Source organism: Pezoporus flaviventris, unplaced genomic scaffold (genome assembly GCF_033815535.1).
Source record: "Pezoporus flaviventris isolate CSIRO_AGI_PZ_B2104156 unplaced genomic scaffold, CSIRO_AGI_Pfla_v1 ptg000083l, whole genome shotgun sequence".
In the NCBI taxonomy this organism is placed as follows: Eukaryota; Metazoa; Chordata; class Aves; order Psittaciformes; family Psittacidae; genus Pezoporus; species Pezoporus flaviventris.
Genome location: NW_026892631.1, coordinates 11,890,575 through 11,908,538, shown reverse-complemented (window position 1 = coordinate 11,908,538; position 17,964 = coordinate 11,890,575). Strand labels below are relative to the sequence as shown.

The following is a 17,964-nucleotide window of genomic DNA, read 5'->3' as shown; positions in this document are numbered from 1 at the left end:
TTCTTTACTGATCTGTTTTTGCAGTAAATAATGTGACTTATTTTTTTCCTTAATGCACTGGCTTCCTGGCTGTGTATCTGCTTGATGAGAGGTTGTCTTTCTGACCTTTTTTCAATTTGATCAAATTAGAGGTTGGTTAGAAAGCTTATGCTTAATTTTGAAGACTTCTGTAGTTTTCGGTTTTCAGGTTGGCTTCATAACTGAGATAGAAATTCTGCAAATTTTGTGGGATATTTACATTTAGTGAGTAGTTTATAATGTTAGCGTGGCTCTCATTTTTCTGATACCTGTTGCCTATATATGAAACAATCTGTTTTTAAAAGAAATATTAATACTCTTTTTAACATCAGTTAATAAAAACTGATTAGCTGACTTAAGTTCCTGATTTGTGTACTCTTTATGTTGTTGCACTAACCCTTGGTAAACATTGTTGGTTTTGTTTTTTTTTTGTTCAGGTGATATTCATGGTCAGTATACAGACTTGCTTCGATTATTTGAATATGGAGGATTCCCACCAGAAGCTAATTATCTTTTCCTTGGAGATTATGTAGACAGAGGCAAACAGTCTCTGGAAACAATTTGCTTATTACTGGCATATAAAATTAAGTACCCGGAAAACTTCTTTCTCTTAAGAGGAAATCATGAGTGTGCTAGCATCAATCGGATCTATGGATTCTATGATGAATGTAAGCAAAACCTATTTCTTTTGAAACACTGTATGAAACTAATATTGTGTTTTGGAGACACTTCTAGTGGTGGCTCTTGTATTGGAAGGATTTTAATGTTCTATGAATATGCTTTGAAACTTTCTAAAAGTACATTTCAAACAAAGGTTAAAGTCTCTAGAGATTTTCTCTTCTGTTGTCCTTGAAATGCTGTTGCAGGAGATTGAAACCTAAGTACAGTAACCAAAATAAAGCCTTGTGAAGACAGCTAACATTTTTGTTCAGGTCATGATACACATTGCAGGATGGCTTTGAGGAAACAGTCTTCTCTTGCTAATGTCACACTGTTTTTGTAGGCAAGCGGAGATTTAACATTAAGCTGTGGAAGACCTTCACAGACTGTTTTAACTGCCTGCCTATTGCAGCCATTGTGGATGAGAAGATCTTCTGTTGTCATGGAGGTAAGCTGATAACTGCTTTTAAAGGCTGTGTCTAACCTTATATTTGAGTTAATGCTATACCAAATGGAGTGAGGATGTGTGTACCTGATATTTAGCTGGAGATGTTTAACCTTATATTGTTCTGTAAAGGTCACTGTTACGCCTTGTGATTTTCTGTGCACCTGGCAGCAGACAGATGTCATTCTTACCTGATACACATGCCCCTCTGCCTCAGGGCAAGTACATCTGTAGGTATTCCCATCAGTAGATCCCTGTCTGAAGGATACTGAAATACAGAATTCTTGCCTAATTTGCCAAGTCACTTGTTGCTGTTAGCATCCAACAGTGCCATTTTAGCTAACGCTGGCATCCCCGGCAGTCAAGTGAAATAACCTTCACAAGTAACTCCAGCTTCTATGGCCTTGGCTTCTTCAGCTGGTTTCACGAGGTATTGGTGGAAGGGGCCTCTAAGGTCACGTTGTCTTTGACCAGCAGGCTTGACTGACATTTGTTAACATTATAGTAGTTCAGCCAAGACTTTCTGAAACCTTTGCTGTTGAAAAATGTATGTTCTATGGGCACCTGTCCCAGTGCTGCCCTGTTCTTATAGTGAAAAGTGTTTGGGATCTGCTCAAAGCTTTTAACTTTTCTGAATATTGGAACTTACCTGTGTGCCCTTGTTTGTAGAAGGGGATTCCCCGTGTTTTTGCAGGTAGTGATGCTTACAGGTTTTCAGGACCTTTCAGGTTAAACAATTGACAAGAATTTCAGATTGTAGTATGAGCCATCCTTCTTGCAGGTGGCTTTGCAACTACTGCATTAACAAGCAATTTGATGCCTTGCACTGAGGGATCAGAGATGGTCTGGTAGGTGTCACACCTGCGTTGTCGGTGAGATAATTAATGCGCAGTGGAAGTGAGAGCTCTGTGGAAATCTCTAGTTTGAACATTTCCACTTGGAATTGGAAATAGCATGCTCCCAAAATTCCTGAGGCTCCTCTAGAGTTTGTGAAGGTTGTATTGATGGCTGCCATCCTGCCAAAATCCTGTAAAAATGATCCTGACTTTTCTTGCATCTTGTACTGAAAGCTTCTGCCTTCAGTGCTTGCTAGAATAAGCTGTCAGTCTTATGCATAATATGCTCTGAGGTATTGTCACGTCCCTGTAAACACAGAACTAATGCAGTGGTAGACAGTTGAGTCTGCCAGTATCCAGGTAGGAATGACATGTTAAAGTACTTGTATTCTCACAGGTCATCTTTTCATCTCTGTCTTAATCACTGGTGTCTTTTTTTGTTGTTGTTGTCTTTTTGGTAGGTTGGTTTGTTTGTTTGCTTGGATTTGGGGGGGGGGTTGGTGGGTTTTTTGTTTTGTTTTGGTGGGTTTTTTCTTTTTTTTTTTTTAAGAACTGGTACCTAACTTACGACCTACCTCTCATGATTTTAAGAATATGAGATAGACCGTCACTTCTGCACTGAGATAGCAAATCATCAGTGGCTAAAACCATGTAATAATTTTGCTTTCAAAAAAGTTAGTGAAGGAATTTTCTTTTACTGTTATTATAATTTTTGAAATCTTTTTTATTTGGGGAACAGTAGAGAATGAATGATAAAACACTGTGATGTCTCAGACAAACCATTAAGCTTAGGTGGATGGTAGAAGGTTACCAGGGACGTTTAGCAGGTAGAATGCTATGTTGTATTACATTCTATAATAAAATTGATTGTTTTGTATGTATATGTTCTTGAGACCTGAGTTGCGAGCAAGAACTCTAGAAAGCTAATTTTCAAGAAAAAAAAAGTAAAGCTTTATTATAAATGTATTGGGGTATTAACCTCTTGCGTAAACAAGTAGGAAAACTTCTGTTTTGTGCGTAGTATGCTTTAAGGATCCACTTATGAAAAGCAATATTTTGTTGCTTTATTGATTACTAATTATCCCTTCAACTTGCGTAGGCTTAATCTGTAACTAAAATTACTATCATTCACAACTGCTCTGCATCTGTGAAATAAAGTGATAAGATTACTAAATGTGCTGTGTGCTCCTAATAAATGGAAGTGGACATGCAGCTCACAAGTCAGTTTTGCCCTTTTTCCGCTCTTTTCCAATCCTATCCAAACTGCATTCCAGATCCCATGAAGTCATGGACTGTCAACGCCTTTTCATGATGTTACTACTATAATAAACACTGAGGCAGCAACACAAACCATGCAAGTCTGCTGGAGGTTGAAGCTAGCATATAGATATAAGGTAGGTGCCTTTTTTACTATATTGCGCATTTTTGCATAGTTTATTTTAAAAATATTGTCCTATGGGATATATAATAAAACTTTGCAAAACCGCATAACATAGTAAAACAAAAGGCACCTAACTTTACCCCAGTAGGCTTAAATATAGCTTAAAATACTGAATCAGCTGTTTTTGCCTAGACCTTTCTGGGCATCTGCTCTTTTGAGTTCTCTACCTCACAGTATAAGTTAAACCTTTCTCTCCTGTCTCCAAATGGTCATACTGCTGAAAGGATTTTTCACTGTACCCTTCCCATCACCTCCCGTCTCTGTATGTTGCTCACACAAGTCATAGTTTGGCCTTTTCTGAAGTCTATCCTCTCAACTTATGACTTTGCTTCTTATCTTGCTTCATTAAAGCTTATTCCATAACCATTCCCTACTTCTCCGTTTTGCCCTGCTTTATATTCCATACAATATTGTCCTCTTACCTATGGTACCACTCTATAGTTCTAATCTTTAGAGACCTTGTTATTACATTCAAGTTTTATAAACTATGTCCATGCTGCAGTGTCATGTTTATGGGATACACTGCTCATATCACATTGGATTTAAGCTCTGAGATGGGAGTCATGTTCAGTAGAATACTGGATTTTTATTTTATTTCAAGCTCTGGAATTCTGTTCTTGTGACATTAATGGCAGTGAAATGTCTGTTGAAGGTTAAGTCTACTTGACAATTTTATACAGTATCCAAGGAGACCTTCTGCATTACACTATAAAAACAAGTAGCCATCACTTTTACCAATTCCACCTGATCAGGGAGCAGTTCAAATCTGGAGCCTGGATTTGCTGAGTCTGTCAGGCGTAATGACAGATAATTTTCTGATTTCCCTTAGGGAAGGTGTGCTCTTACACTTCAAGAAGATAGTATACTGAAAGATACTTTTTATGTGCTTAGCTGTCATCATGTGACAAGACAACTTAATTCAATTGTGCAATTTCCAGTTTTCTATCAGTACACAGTAGGTTGCAGCAATGACTGTAGTAGCAGCAGCTTGACAGTGAGCTTTAGCAGCCTGTATTTGCATTCTTATTTTGTTTGTTTAATGCTGATCATCCACAACTTGTGTCTATAAGTCTGAATTTGAGACATGAGCTATTTCTTTTTATGCAAGGAATGTTAGGAAGATGTCTGGGAGAAGACAACCTCCTGGGTGGTTACAAGAAGACCTACAAACATGCTGGCAGTTTTGTGGGGTTTTGCTATTTTGCACTGACGTAAAATAACACAAAAAAAATAACAAGCTGCAGAGTTGAGATCTGGTTGTAATAGTGTATTTTCTTTTAAAGAATTCCACATTTTGGATGCAGCCTGAAACACTGAGAGCTGTAACCTCATGGAAGGTCATAAACTGGTTGCTTATTTCACTGAGATAGTCCCTTACTATCTTGGGGTGTGGTGCTGAGTAGAATCAGAGTAGAATCCACATGCCTTAATGCCAATGTACTCTGCATGTAAATAGATCAGATCTGGAGAAGGGGAAGTGGTAGGTTGGTCAAAATTTAAAAGCTGATTATCTACTTGAATTTATATTATTACCTGTGTATTGTTGTGTGAGTAGATTGACTAAATCTCCTTTGGCATGCTATTTGATGTAAGATTTGTGCCATCCTTCACAACCTCAAGGTAATATTGTGAAGACAGGTTTAACAAGCTCATGAGGATAAAGGCTTTTATTACAAGACCGCTTCAACAACAACAAAAATTTAAAATCTTAACACTTGGAAAAAAAGTCCAAGTCTCTTTATCAAATGCATTGGGGTCATTCAATATATGTAATACATACGCTACCACTGCACAAACTCTTGATGCCATCTGAAGTTATTTTACACAGTGACTCATTCCAATGGCAGGTGTTTTCTATGATGTTCAAAGTTCTGGACTGAGTATGGATATGGTTTGTTAAGATGAAATATGTTTCATCACAAATCAGGCCTTCATGCTCTTATTCCAAATTTGCAGCTTTCTTCATTTGGTTATTTTGGCCTAGTCATTTAAGTCACTTTAAGACCTTTATTTGAGAGCATGTTAAGGTGCTAGAACATCTCTTAGGCTGTCTTTCATGCCTGTATGCCTCAAGTAGAGAATCTGTAGAGTGTTTACTTAAACTGTTTGGAGGGTGGCTTTGGAGTCCCATGCTTTGACTGTAATTACATGTCAGTATGGCAAAACTATGCAGAAAGAGCTGTGTCTTTGATAAATGATTTTTTTTTTGAGTAATCGAGGTCCTACAGTTTTATAAATGACTAAGCAGCTGAGCTATAGTAAATAATCACCACCTCTGTGCTCCTTAGCTGTTGTAGTTGCACAGTCTAGTATTCACTTAACAGCATCCAGTGACTGCTGCTCAACTGGTGTGTGTAAAAACACTGAAGGGGTTTTCCTTTAGCTTTTATAAAGTAAGGTGGTTGTAAAGAATGTTATCTGCGCTCAGTATAATTGTGTTAAGTAATGGGAATGCTGTTCTTCAGTGGTTATTTCTAGTAAGCTGTTTGAGAGATTGTTCTTAACTGTAGAGTTCTGTGCTGTGTGGCTAAAAGCATGGTAGGAAAACAGTTAAAACCCCTTGCTAATTTCATTTGTGTTATTCTCTGTCCTTCTGTTCAGGAACTTAAATGTCTGATAGCAAACTGTCTTTTATTTCTGTTACAGTGGAGACAATGGATGCTGTATGACTTTGAACCTCTAAATGTGTGTTCTCTGGAACTCTTTTTACAGGTAAAATATGTTGATAAGTCACTTGTATTCTTGTACTTACAGGTCTGTCTCCAGATCTCCAGTCAATGGAACAGATCCGGAGAATTATGAGACCTACAGATGTTCCTGACACAGGTGAGCAACATGGAATTTACTGTGAATGGGTCTTAATGATGAAACAGGTTCAATCAATTTCTCTAAAGGTAATGCGGTGACTTAAGGCAGACTCTGTTCCCAGTACAGTATTCCTTAAGGTCTATGTAGGGTGTGAGTCTTGTTCCTTATAATGGCTGAGTTATCTGATCTGTCAGAGGCTATCGCTCATGTTCTCTAGCAAAGTAGGATACTTTATTCAAGTTAGGGTATGTTATCTACAACTTTGCCTTAAAAGAAACTCCAGAAACTTAAAGATCAAATGAAACTAAACAACTAGGCTTTTTTTCTCTACCTTAGTTAGGCTCACCCAAACCTTTTAGTCTGTCAAAGAACGTAATTGTTTAAAGCTTGCTGAATATTAATTACAAGCATTTAGGCTTCTCCCTACTTGGGGCAAGTCTCCTTCCTCTCTAAATTTGAAAAGTATAGCTCCTAATTCACTGCAGATGAGATTTCAATTGCAGTGCTTTCTGTGTAATGTTGTTCTGAATGGTTTAATTAATTTTCCTCAATATCCCCTTTATTCCTGATTTTGTTACTAGTGGATTGGAAAGACTGACAGGCTGTACAATGGAATGTTTTTTTTGAAGTGTTTATTTCAACAGTGGTCTGAAATTAACTTTCAGAGGAGATACCCCGTCTAAATGCTTTTTTGAAGCACAGACTACAATTAGAGTTAAGCCTTGGAACAGAATAATTCTACTTCCTGTAATGTTGCTCAGTACTGATGCATAGGAGTAACTCAGGGACTATATTAATGTATCTCCTGTCCCTGTTAAACAGCAACATTTCTGTGCAAGAAGGTATATACACACTTGACACTGAGAAACATTACTAGAGTAGTGAATGAGTGTTTCTGTAGTATAAATTACTACATTGTTCTTTTATGCTACTTATGCATTAAATGCATAACCAAGTAAATGTCAGTACAAATGAGTCAGTCTTTATAGTTATCAGAGCTCTCAGAAAAGGTACTTCTGTTCAACAGGCTAATACTACTGCTTGAGCCACCCCCACTTCAGGAATGCCCTTGCAGAATGTAGTTCTGGTTTCCATGGACACTCCACTAAAATCATATGTATTCTTAGTACCTCCTAAAAATAAGTGCAGAGATTAAAACAAAGAAAAAAAAAAGGGGAAAAAAAAAGAAAAAAGGATTTTGATCCATGGAGTGGTTTGCAGGCTTAATTCTGCTTTCAGAAGAAATAGCTGGATACTTATCAGCAGGAAAAATGAAACGTCCCCTCAGAGACGTGTGCGTATGGTATAGTGGCATAGAAGGTCTTGGCCTTTTGGACCTATTTAAGGCATCTGATATTACAGATTGAAGTCTTATGGAAAAATGAAAAATAAACTGAAGTGGTCTCACTTCTGTGACAGTTTCAGGCTGTCCTTAAAAGCTGTCCCTTTGTGGAGGGATGTCACTTGGTGAATGTGTGTTGATGCAGAAATTCTTGGTAGATGCTTGTGTGGCTTGTGCTGCAATGATTATTTTATTAAGATACCTTATTCTAGTCTGATGTAAAAAACATCTTTTCAATATCAATTTAAATACTTCTTGTTTTGGTGGCATTTTTATGGAATTTGGAAGCTGTTCACTCAAATCTGATTCTGTATTCCAACTTAAATCACTTGCCTTTGTCAAGTATTTGCATTTTGTGAGGCCAAGGTTTAAATCATGTTTTGGTCAGTGTTGCCAACCATTTTGCTATTAGGAAACTAGCTCCCTCCTTTGTGTAACCCTGAATGTCTGTATCAGCTGTGTTCTGGTATGCTCCTGGTCAGCCTGAGCTATTGCAATGATGTTGTGTGTTAAAATATAAACCTACTTGAGCAGCATAGCTTAGACAAACCTGTGGCAGCATTCTGCTACACAGCTGCTGAAGATTATAGAACAGGTTTCTCTGTTCCTGTGTATAACCCCTAAAGGTGATTTGATTTGGGGGGAGAGAATTAGAAGAGAAAGTGCTTCCTAAGCAGCTAAGACAAGCAGCTTCTGTCAGTTGTTGGAAATTCATGATAAACCGTTAGGGATTAACTGTTCTGTTTTGAAAAACGTGTTGTTCAATATAGAACTAAATTCCAGTAAAGTAAGTTTCTTGCCATATGCTGCCTGTGTTCAGTAGCTTATTTCTGGATATTGTATGTAAAATACAGTTTTATTTGCTCTGTTCTTTGTCTTCTGAAAGGAAATAAAGTCTTAGCTTCTGCTAGAGAGGAGCTGTGACAGGCACCGAAGACCATTTTAATAGCTGTATGTAAATAGAAAATGGTCTAGTTGCACAATAGGTTTCAGATATTAATTTTGCTTCATTACAACTTGTTATTGAAGAAATAGTGTCTTAAGCATTTTGTTTAGCAAATAACCAGATATAATTGTAAATCAAATCTTCTCGGTGCCAGATAAAGGAGCCTGCTGGCCTCTTTCACATTGTGAAACAATGCTCTGAAGTATTTAAATGCCTGTGGGATAGTCATCGGAGGCAAAGAATTTAATGGAAAACTATGAAATAAGTTTTGAATGTGTTTTTTGTTTGTGTTGTAGTTGAATTGGCCTGATTCTTTCTCATGCGAAAACGCTTTGAAAGTTCTTCGTATCAACTCCAATGCATTTATAACAGAGAATATTTTTTGTACCCAGTTTTAACTCCAGATTTAGCTGACCTTATATTGGCATCAGAAAAAAGATCTTGACCAGTGCAAAAATAGCAGAGGGGTTTATTATTCTAATTTAGATTCCAGGCTGATTGGCAGGAAGCTTTAAGAGAAGTCAACAGTATTCCAAGCAAACTGAAAGTGTTATCAGAATTCTGCCATGTTATATTTTGACTAAGTCTTGTCAGGTTCTTCTTGTATGGTAAGAAAGGGAAGAATCAAATCTGTTCCATGTTCAGAAGCTTGTGACACAAATTTATTTGCTGTATTAGTGACTGGGCTTGCGTAGGATTTTAAAATATACTGCCGCTTTCCAAATAAGCTTTCTTAGTGAGCTGTGAAGTTGATGGTTGCCTTCTAAAGTGAACACACTGCCGTACTTCTAAACTCCTCAAATATTTACTGTACACATGCAGAATATTACAATTAAATACTATTTCAAAGAACTATTTGACTCATTTCATCTCAAGTTACTGCCAGTGGTGAGATGAGGAAAAAAATCTCCAGACTTAACACAGTTCATATCTTTTGTCTGAGTTGCAGCTTAAGTGTTGCTGAATTTGTTGCCAAGGCTTATTTGCTTTAGGAGAGCTGCTCCGGTAAATACAATAGAACTATTTCATATTATAGCATGATACCTCCTAAGACTACCATCTTCATTTGTCTTATCTTTCAAAGGCTTGCTGTGTGACCTACTGTGGTCTGACCCAGACAAAGATGTGCAAGGTTGGGGTGAAAATGATCGTGGGGTCTCTTTTACTTTTGGTGCTGATGTGGTCAGTAAATTTCTGAATCGTCACGATCTGGATTTGATCTGTCGAGCTCACCAGGTATGAATTATGCTGCTGTTGCTTCTTAAACCTTCTCCTTCTAGATTTTATGTGTCTTTGCTGCTTGTCAGCAGAATATATTTGAAACTTCCTCATTGTGCTACTTCTAGGAAGAGCATATCTTGCTCATAAAGGGACTATAATCCTGTGCACTTCTATTGATTTATATTGAGCTGTTTAATGTCAGTGACGTAAAATGTTAACACAAGATTCTCACAGCGATGTCTGGTTTTCCTATTGTCTGTTCACTGTTTACAGTTAGTGTTGTATATGAATGTTAGAGGTAAAGTCCATGTTTAAAGTGGCAAAGTGAATTTGAGATTTACACTGAAGTTTCAGGGTTGTCCATTTCAGTAGTAGTCAGTTCTCTGGTAGTTGTGGCTTAAACTATCTGCTTTGCTTCATGGAAGTATTAAATGTGTTTTGAATGTTTCTATGAGCATGTCTGTACATGAAAGATTTCACAGTTACTTTCATTTTGGTTCCTCTATTTAGAGTACTTTGACATCTATTGTTTGAATTACTGAAATGTGCAGAAAGCAAGGTTATTTTTGGCATCATCAATATTTAAGTGGGTTTTTTGCTGTTTTTATTAAGTTACTTTAAGCAAGTGTCCTAGTTAGGTGGACACCAGGTTTCAATTTCCTGTATAACATTTCAGTGTCATTATTTAGTCAATTTTGAAAGCTCTCTCCTTTTTATTGTGTCACTTAGACTTGGGTATACTGTTGGAACCCTTGAATATTTCTCCTTGCAATTCTACTGCTAAAAAAACATTAGTGTATGGAATAGATACTAAGATTTATTAACTGCTGATCGAGATTGGTAGCAATATTTTGTATTCATGTAGTCACTTCAGCTCTTCATAGAAGGAGTGTGACATCCTTTAAAAGACCATGGTGACTTGACTGGACCAAATGGTGACTTGACTGAACCAAAGTGAGCAGTTGATGCACTGGTTGCAGTACGTTAAAGTGGTGCTTCTGTTTTGGGGAAGAGGGAATATCCTTAAAGATTAGTTATGCTCTTAGAGAAAATATGGCAGAACCACTGTGCTTTTAGAGCATCAAAATTCTAAAAGAGCTTACACTTGAAGTTTGTGTAGTCAATATCCATTGTAAGTAAAACTCATGTTACAGTTGCAGTGAAGTTGTTAGCCACACCCCATGTGCTCTGAACTAATAGGTCAGACATTCAAATTCTGTGTATAAGCCATAAAATGCTGGGAGTCTTTTAAATGGCAATGCATAATCAGACTTCAGGTATGAAAATGCTGAGCAAATCAATGCATATTTAACATTGGAAGTGTCAGACGAGTTAAGGTACCAGATTTGGCATTCAGTGTCCAGATAGGACAAAATGACTGAAATACCAAGACGTACGATAGCTTTTTGATGAGTTCTTGCAATCTCCTTAATACAAGTCCTGTTTGCCTCAGGACTGGCTTTTTTCTTCAAAATGTGCCTCTTTTTTTTTTTTTTGATGTGAGCTGTATTGATTTCTGTGGTGTCCACAGGTGGTTGAAGATGGATATGAATTCTTTGCTAAACGGCAGTTGGTCACCCTATTCTCAGCTCCAAATTATTGTGGAGAGTTTGACAATGCAGGGGGCATGATGAGTGTGGATGAAACTCTGATGTGTTCCTTTCAGGTATGATACCTTTGTACATTAACTGTTGCATTAGGTGTTGGGCTATATGGACTGAGTCAGCTTGTTGTGGTTATAGTTAGTCTAAGGTAACATACTTGAGCTACAAAGAGGACTGTACAGCAGTCCATGATTAAAACTGCAAACCAACTGTTCTCCAGAGAACTATGTGGGATTTGTTGTTTTCCACACTCCTGCATATTGAGTTACTCCCTCTATTTGGATGCTAATTTAAGAATTTAATTGGGTGATTCTTTTTAGTCACACCTAGTGATTAGACTACCTTAATTACACTGACTAATGAACTAGTGGGGCCCTTCTAGTGTGGTTACTCTGATTAATCCATATTCTTTCCTGGACATGTTTTCAGCCCCTTTTCTTTCCCTTTCTCACCCCAATGTAGTAGTAGAACAAGAAGTACTTGGAAGTAGTATTTCTGTTGTATGTAGGATTCAGAAATCTGTAGGCTTGTGATGTAATTTCCTCCCCGTCCATGTTCCTGCTCAATGAGATTTGGTTGGCTTAACAGTATTTTATATGTTCCTAGTTGTCACTGACTCAAATGAACTTCTTTATTTTCTCCAAGATATTGAAACCGTCTGAAAAGAAAGCCAAGTACCAGTATGGTGGACTGAATTCTGGGCGTCCAGTCACTCCACCTCGCACAGCTAATCCACCGAAGAAAAGGTGAAGAAAGGAATAATGTAGAAACACCATCAGATCTGTCAAGGACAAAACTCCATATTACAGTATATAATGTGTGCACTGTAAAACCATCCAGCCATTTGACACCCTTTATGATGTCACACGTTTAACTTAAAGAGACGGGTAAAGGATCTTTAATTTTTTTTTCTAGTAGAAAGATGTGCGACACTGTATTGTAACAAGTATAGCTCCAAGTTCTAATATCCAGCATAGAGTTAAAAAACATATTAGGAAAAAACTATTGCAACTACATATTCACACTTACCACGGTTTTTAAAGTTGACCAACATCCCAGTTAAAACTTGATGTAATAGTTAAACCAGATGAGAGCATGATGTTCCATTTGTGTAATGTGGTCTTATTGTTGCTTGATTGCTTTTACTTTGGTTATTTTGTAGCTAGAATGATGCAAATATGGTATCTAGTCTTATTTCCTGGCTCTCTCTTTGAAATTGAAATAAGGAAGGGGCTGTTTAGAACAGCCATTGATCTCTTATCCTCCCCCTAGTTCCCTATTGTTCATAATAATGATGCGTAATAATAATGATGCCCAAATGTGTGCCCCGTTACACTGCAAAGTTTCTAGTATGGTAGTGATTAAAAGGCAAATTAAGTCCAAAAAGCCCAGACTGGACAGCTTGACAGCCAGCATAAATTGAGACAGAAAACCCTGTCTTGACTTTCTAACTTAAACTGCCACACAATTAATTTGTGCACTACACTATTTTAAATTATTGACGTTACACTGTGCTATGGCACTTCATTTAACTTAGGTAGGACAAAAATGGTATTGCCTATTAGTTGGTAACTTGATTATGTGGTACCTTGGCTTTAGTTTTATTAGCATGAAACACCTTTGGCATGCTTAGCTTCCAGGTAACTCCTTACCTGCATCAAAGTTCATCTTACATAGTTCCACAGAACATGAAGATCCTTATTTGCTAAGCCTTTGAAAGCTGACATTCTTTTTCATAAGAGGGTGTGCTTAAATGGATGTTCGTCAACGGACAGTAGGCTAGCTGACAAGTGGTGAGCTGCAAATGCTGTAGGAATGTTCAATGTGATTATAAGGCTTATATCACTAAAGATTATATCCTTTGGATTTTCATGATCAAATTTCATATACTGTTGTATAGACTTCTGCTTTGTAGTGTACTATAGTAGCAATAATTTCTGTACATGATCAAGAGTTATGCAGTATTTCTTTCCAGTTCTCTCCTTTCTCAAAAGAGTTAACATTGGCAAATTGCAAGACACAGAGAAGATAGAAAATTTATAGTAGGATATATGAAAGGCACAGAATTGTGATGCTTTAGGATGCAATACTTATTGGACATAACTACAAAAGCTTTTATTGAATATTGTCAAATTTGTAAGATTCTTTGGGGGAAGGCTTCAGATTTATACCATTCTAAATGTGCATCAGTAGATGTAAAACTCTTGACTTCAGTATTGTCTTTGAAAATGTTAAATTGAGGATTCTGATAACTTACGTTTTATGAACTGGCACATTATATAATGCAAGAGATATATTGATTTCTGACACGGTGAGCAAGTTCTTTAAAATGGATTTAAGTCTCTTTTCTAATTCCATTTTGTTTTAAATGCATATTTTAAATGTAGGTTTTTTTCATTTAGTAAAAGTTGTCTAATTCATTTGAATGAAGTCTGACTGGTTATTTTAACATACCTTACTGTTCCTCAAGAAGTGTGGAGTTTCATATTAAAAAAAAACAAACCCAAACTTTATAACATATATATTTTATTGATTTAGATTGGATTGGTCTGTGGTTTTGAACAGTGGTTTGATGTACCTCACCTTGAAGCAAGCACCAGAGTTTCGGTACATAAAACAGAGAAGTAGATTCCTTCTTGTATTGCTCAAAGAAATCTGTTATTGAAGGTCAGTGATGAGAGGTGTGTGAGCATACCATCAGTTTGTGACAAGGTAATTGATGAAATGTATTCTGTAAACCTTGACAGGCTAAAACTTCCTGCTCTGAGTCACTGCTTACTTGAGGTTTGGTTTTACAGGTTTTACCAAGTGCAAGCCTCTGTTATAAGAAGCATCATGTTACTAAGTATCTGGATTAACGCTTCTCCATTTTTCCTTAGTTTCTGGAACAGTGTCCTCTGTATCATGAATGTCCAGGTGTAAAACTGTATGTTATCTGAGTACCTAACATGCTCGCTTGTGTTACAGATGCTGTGTCAAAAGGAAAATAAAGTCTTCAGGCCTTCTTGTATGTCCTAAAGAAATAGGAAGTTCTTAGTTTATTTTACAGCGCTAGAAAGCCAGATCTGATGGTGGTATTCTGAAGAATTGCTGGGTTTATATAGCAGCAATCACTTGCAAAGGATTTGAGTGCTGTTTCGACTTCTGGGGAGTTGGGATGTCTACTAACATCCATCATCATACTGGGGGGGGGGGGGGGGGGGGGAATGGCTTAATAATGTTATCACTGTAAATATTATTATTGCATACAACAGGTAAACCAGGAGGATCAGATACATAACAGAACTCTCCATACCACTTCAGCTGATGTTTACCATGTTAATATAGATCTTCAGTTTGTTTACTATTTGCCCATTCTGGAAGAGGTAAAGAATGGAACCTGAATCTAATTATGCTCAGATAAAATGAACTCCTCCTGTGGAAATTGCTAGTGGTCTAATTGCTAACAGATTTCCCCCTCTGTAAATGTCTTGTCCATACAAGTCTAAAATGCCACTACATAGCATAGTGTTAGTGCGCTGGGAAGTTACAGGAGAATTCTCAAATGAGCTGTTAAACCATTTCAGGGTATTTTTGTGTGTTCCCCCTACCCCTTTGAAGGTAGTATTTCTGATTTCATAGCAGAGTGTAATGTGGCACGTAACCTCTTGTCTCCTTGCTTTTTGGTTGGCAGGCATTTTGTGATTCTCAAACACTTGAGAAATGTGTGCTTTAATCTGATTAAAAATACTGTCCCAAGAAGTGCTTCTTGGGTCTCTTTTGTGTTGATTCATAGGAGATTCTTGTTTTTACGTGATGGTTTTGTGGGTGTTTTTTGTATGTTTCTTAGTGGTTAGTGATTTCTCTTCATGGAATATTCATAATTTCTGCTTTAAAGAAGAAAATGTTTCATATAGTTGTGGTTATTATGCTACTCTAATATCTTGAATACAATCTGATCTAGTTCCATAAAATGTGTAGAAATAGACTTACTGAAAACACTGTACATGTCTTACGCTAGCGGATTACATTCAGTTGGCCATGTTTGGACACATACCAAGTATATGTGGCTGCTGGAGTTTGAGTTCATCTTTTTGCATCTAGTTCACTGTTAGGTGTCACCAAGCTTCACCATCCTGTTATGAAGACAGTTTGTGTTTGTACTGTATCCTCTGTTCAGAGAGGAGCAAATAGGTATGTGTGATCTGGCTTGTATTATCCCAGTGCAATGCATTGCTGTGCATTTGGCTGGGAAACTCCGATGGAAATTCTTCAGGTCTATGGAAGGAAGTTGGTTTTGTTGTTACTGGCCTACATCCTTTTTGTAAGATTGCTTGAAGATAAAGATCTTTGCTGAGTTTCTGCCAGAAGATGGTAGAAGTAGGAGCTGATGAGCAGCAGCCTATGTTTATATGAAGAAATGTTCTTGTCTGGCTTATCTTTTGGTAAGCCCAAGAGGATATTGCCATCATACTGTGGAAGCTGTCAGATTAAATGACTGGAGCTGTATGTAGTTAGTTTGGGGTTGGCAAACATACTTTCTGCTGTGTAGTAATGAAAATATAAAAGACACTAGTGCTGTCTAACATGCTTGAACTGAAGGGGACCTGAAATTAATTCTGTTTTGTGTAGCTGGAATTTTCAGAATCTGTAGATGACAAATATCCCATGTTTGGCCTTTGGTGTGAAGCTCAAATCTTAACAGAAAAGGGTACCTACTTTGAGAAGGCTTATGTAGATAACAGTTGCAAAAACCTAGCATTTAAGCAGACTCTGAATTTCTTCCTGGTAAACTGTCAATGGTTGTATCAGTGCCTGGTGTTTCTGGAACTTTCCTTGCTGTCAGGTTTGTTGGAGAAGACACTTTATACAAACCTGACAGGTAGTATTACAGCTGAGCAGAGAGCAGAGGCAAAGTGATACTCTCAATATTGTATTGCTTTTGAACTTGCTTGAGTTGTAACTTGATGCGCGATTGGCATCCGTCTGCTTTGTAATGTACATGAGGATAAAAGTGAATATTTGGCTTCAGATTAACTGGTGAAAAGGCAAGGGCGAGAGAATGTCTCCTTACACTGAAGCAGAGATGATTACAGTGCAGTCAGATGTCTCCATCTCTGAGTCCACATGGGCTAATAACATGCTTCAAAGAGCATTGTGTTAATCAAAACAGAATTGTGATGTTCACCTACACAGTTATTCTAGTCAGTAAGGAACTCAGTCAGTACCAGGCTTAGGATATTTAGGCATAGCCCTGGATGTCTTCTGTTTGCTTATGCTCATTAGCAGTAGCAGCTTTCAAGATCCCTCTCAGCACAGCTGTATATTTTTTTTCTGCCTGGATCATACATTGATCTTGCTTGCTTTGTTCTAAGGTTTGGTCAGGGCTTTGATGACAGCATCTGATGAGATGGCTGCATGCAGCTCGTGGGCTAATAACGAAGTATTCTTCTCGCTGCATGTCTCATGATTCAAGCTGAAGGAACCTCAGGCCTTGTTGAACCGAGCACTGGAATACCACATGACAGTAAGTACAGTAAGGAAATTACGAAGATAAGATGCAGGTTTGGGTACTTCAAGGTACTATGTGTCTGCCAGGTTCTCGTCTTCCATGGATTTCTGGAACTGGTAGTGCCTGAGCATCTTCCTTGTAGAACACTTGAGTTGTTGGGAAATGAGCAAAAGTCACTTGTGTATCTTAGAGTGCCTTTTCAAAATAAATAATAATGATCTCACCATGTTGCTTAGTAATAAGGACAAAATTTCATTGTTTCCTGGTGTCCTGTTTTTGAACTCATTTAATCTCTGCACCTGTGTTCCAAGAAATAAGAATGCAAAAACAATTCAAAATAGCTGTTTGCCACACAAGCCCTTGCCAATACGTGGCTGTAGTAATCTTTTCCAAGGAAAACTCCTACTGCTTCTTGAAACAGTCTGAACAGGTGGAGCTTTAAACAGTGTACACTTGCTGCATGTGGCCTAGTCCAGCCATTTTCCTAGGTTCTGCTGCTGCCTTAGGTAACAGAATCTGCAGCTCAAGCTGCCTGTTCAGCCTACTGCACACTTAGTCCTAGAAGCAAGCATATCAGAAAGCAGGTGCTGACTAGATCCAGCTGTTAGTACAGATCAGCAAAAGCTATTCTGTATGTTCAAGTGGAGATTTAAGCTCTATGTTAAAGGTGAGAAAAGGTTCCAGGCAGAGCTCTAGAAACAACAAGCACCATTTGAAAAACCCTCTGTAAATAGGATAGACATGCCCAGATGTTAAGTTTCAGTGTTTTAACTTAATCTGAATTACTGTTAACTGGAGGAAGTAAATCAGATAGGCAAAGTAACAGTTACTCTACTCTTGCAGATAGCTGATACTCAAAAATAGTGTATTTCAGAGAGCAAAATCATTAAATTACTGGGGTTTCCCTTGGTAGAGTTGTCTGCTCGTGGTGCTCTAAAAGGTTTGCATCTTCAGGCTGCAAGAGAGAATGGTGTAGATGGATCCAATTAATTATTGAGAAGGTTTAGCTAGGAAAAGAAGCTGGTATCTTGTGAACAAACTGTTGCAGCTCATGACATGAAGCAGAGGAGCACACACCATTGATGAATGCAGGGGAAAACCTTGGCAAGTAAACATATTCCAATGTAATTTTTGTACCCATTACTTTGAAGT

General features: G+C 37.6%; 1 protein-coding gene across 1 annotated transcript in view; it reads left to right on the top strand.

Annotated features, from left to right (window-relative positions):
• The window catches only part of PPP1CB (protein phosphatase 1 catalytic subunit beta), a 30,071-nt gene extending 16,324 nt beyond the window's left edge, over positions 1–13,747 (top strand). Inside the window, exons 3-8 of the mRNA XM_061475316.1 lie at positions 456–686; positions 1,022–1,126; positions 6,155–6,226; positions 9,581–9,732; positions 11,249–11,383; positions 11,967–13,747. Coding sequence (XP_061331300.1) covers positions 456–686; positions 1,022–1,126; positions 6,155–6,226; positions 9,581–9,732; positions 11,249–11,383; positions 11,967–12,071 — 800 coding nt within the window. The 3' untranslated portion in view covers positions 12,072–13,747. The remainder of the gene's footprint in view (positions 1–455; positions 687–1,021; positions 1,127–6,154; positions 6,227–9,580; positions 9,733–11,248; positions 11,384–11,966) is intronic.
• The last annotated feature ends 4,217 nt before the right edge of the window (positions 13,748–17,964 follow it).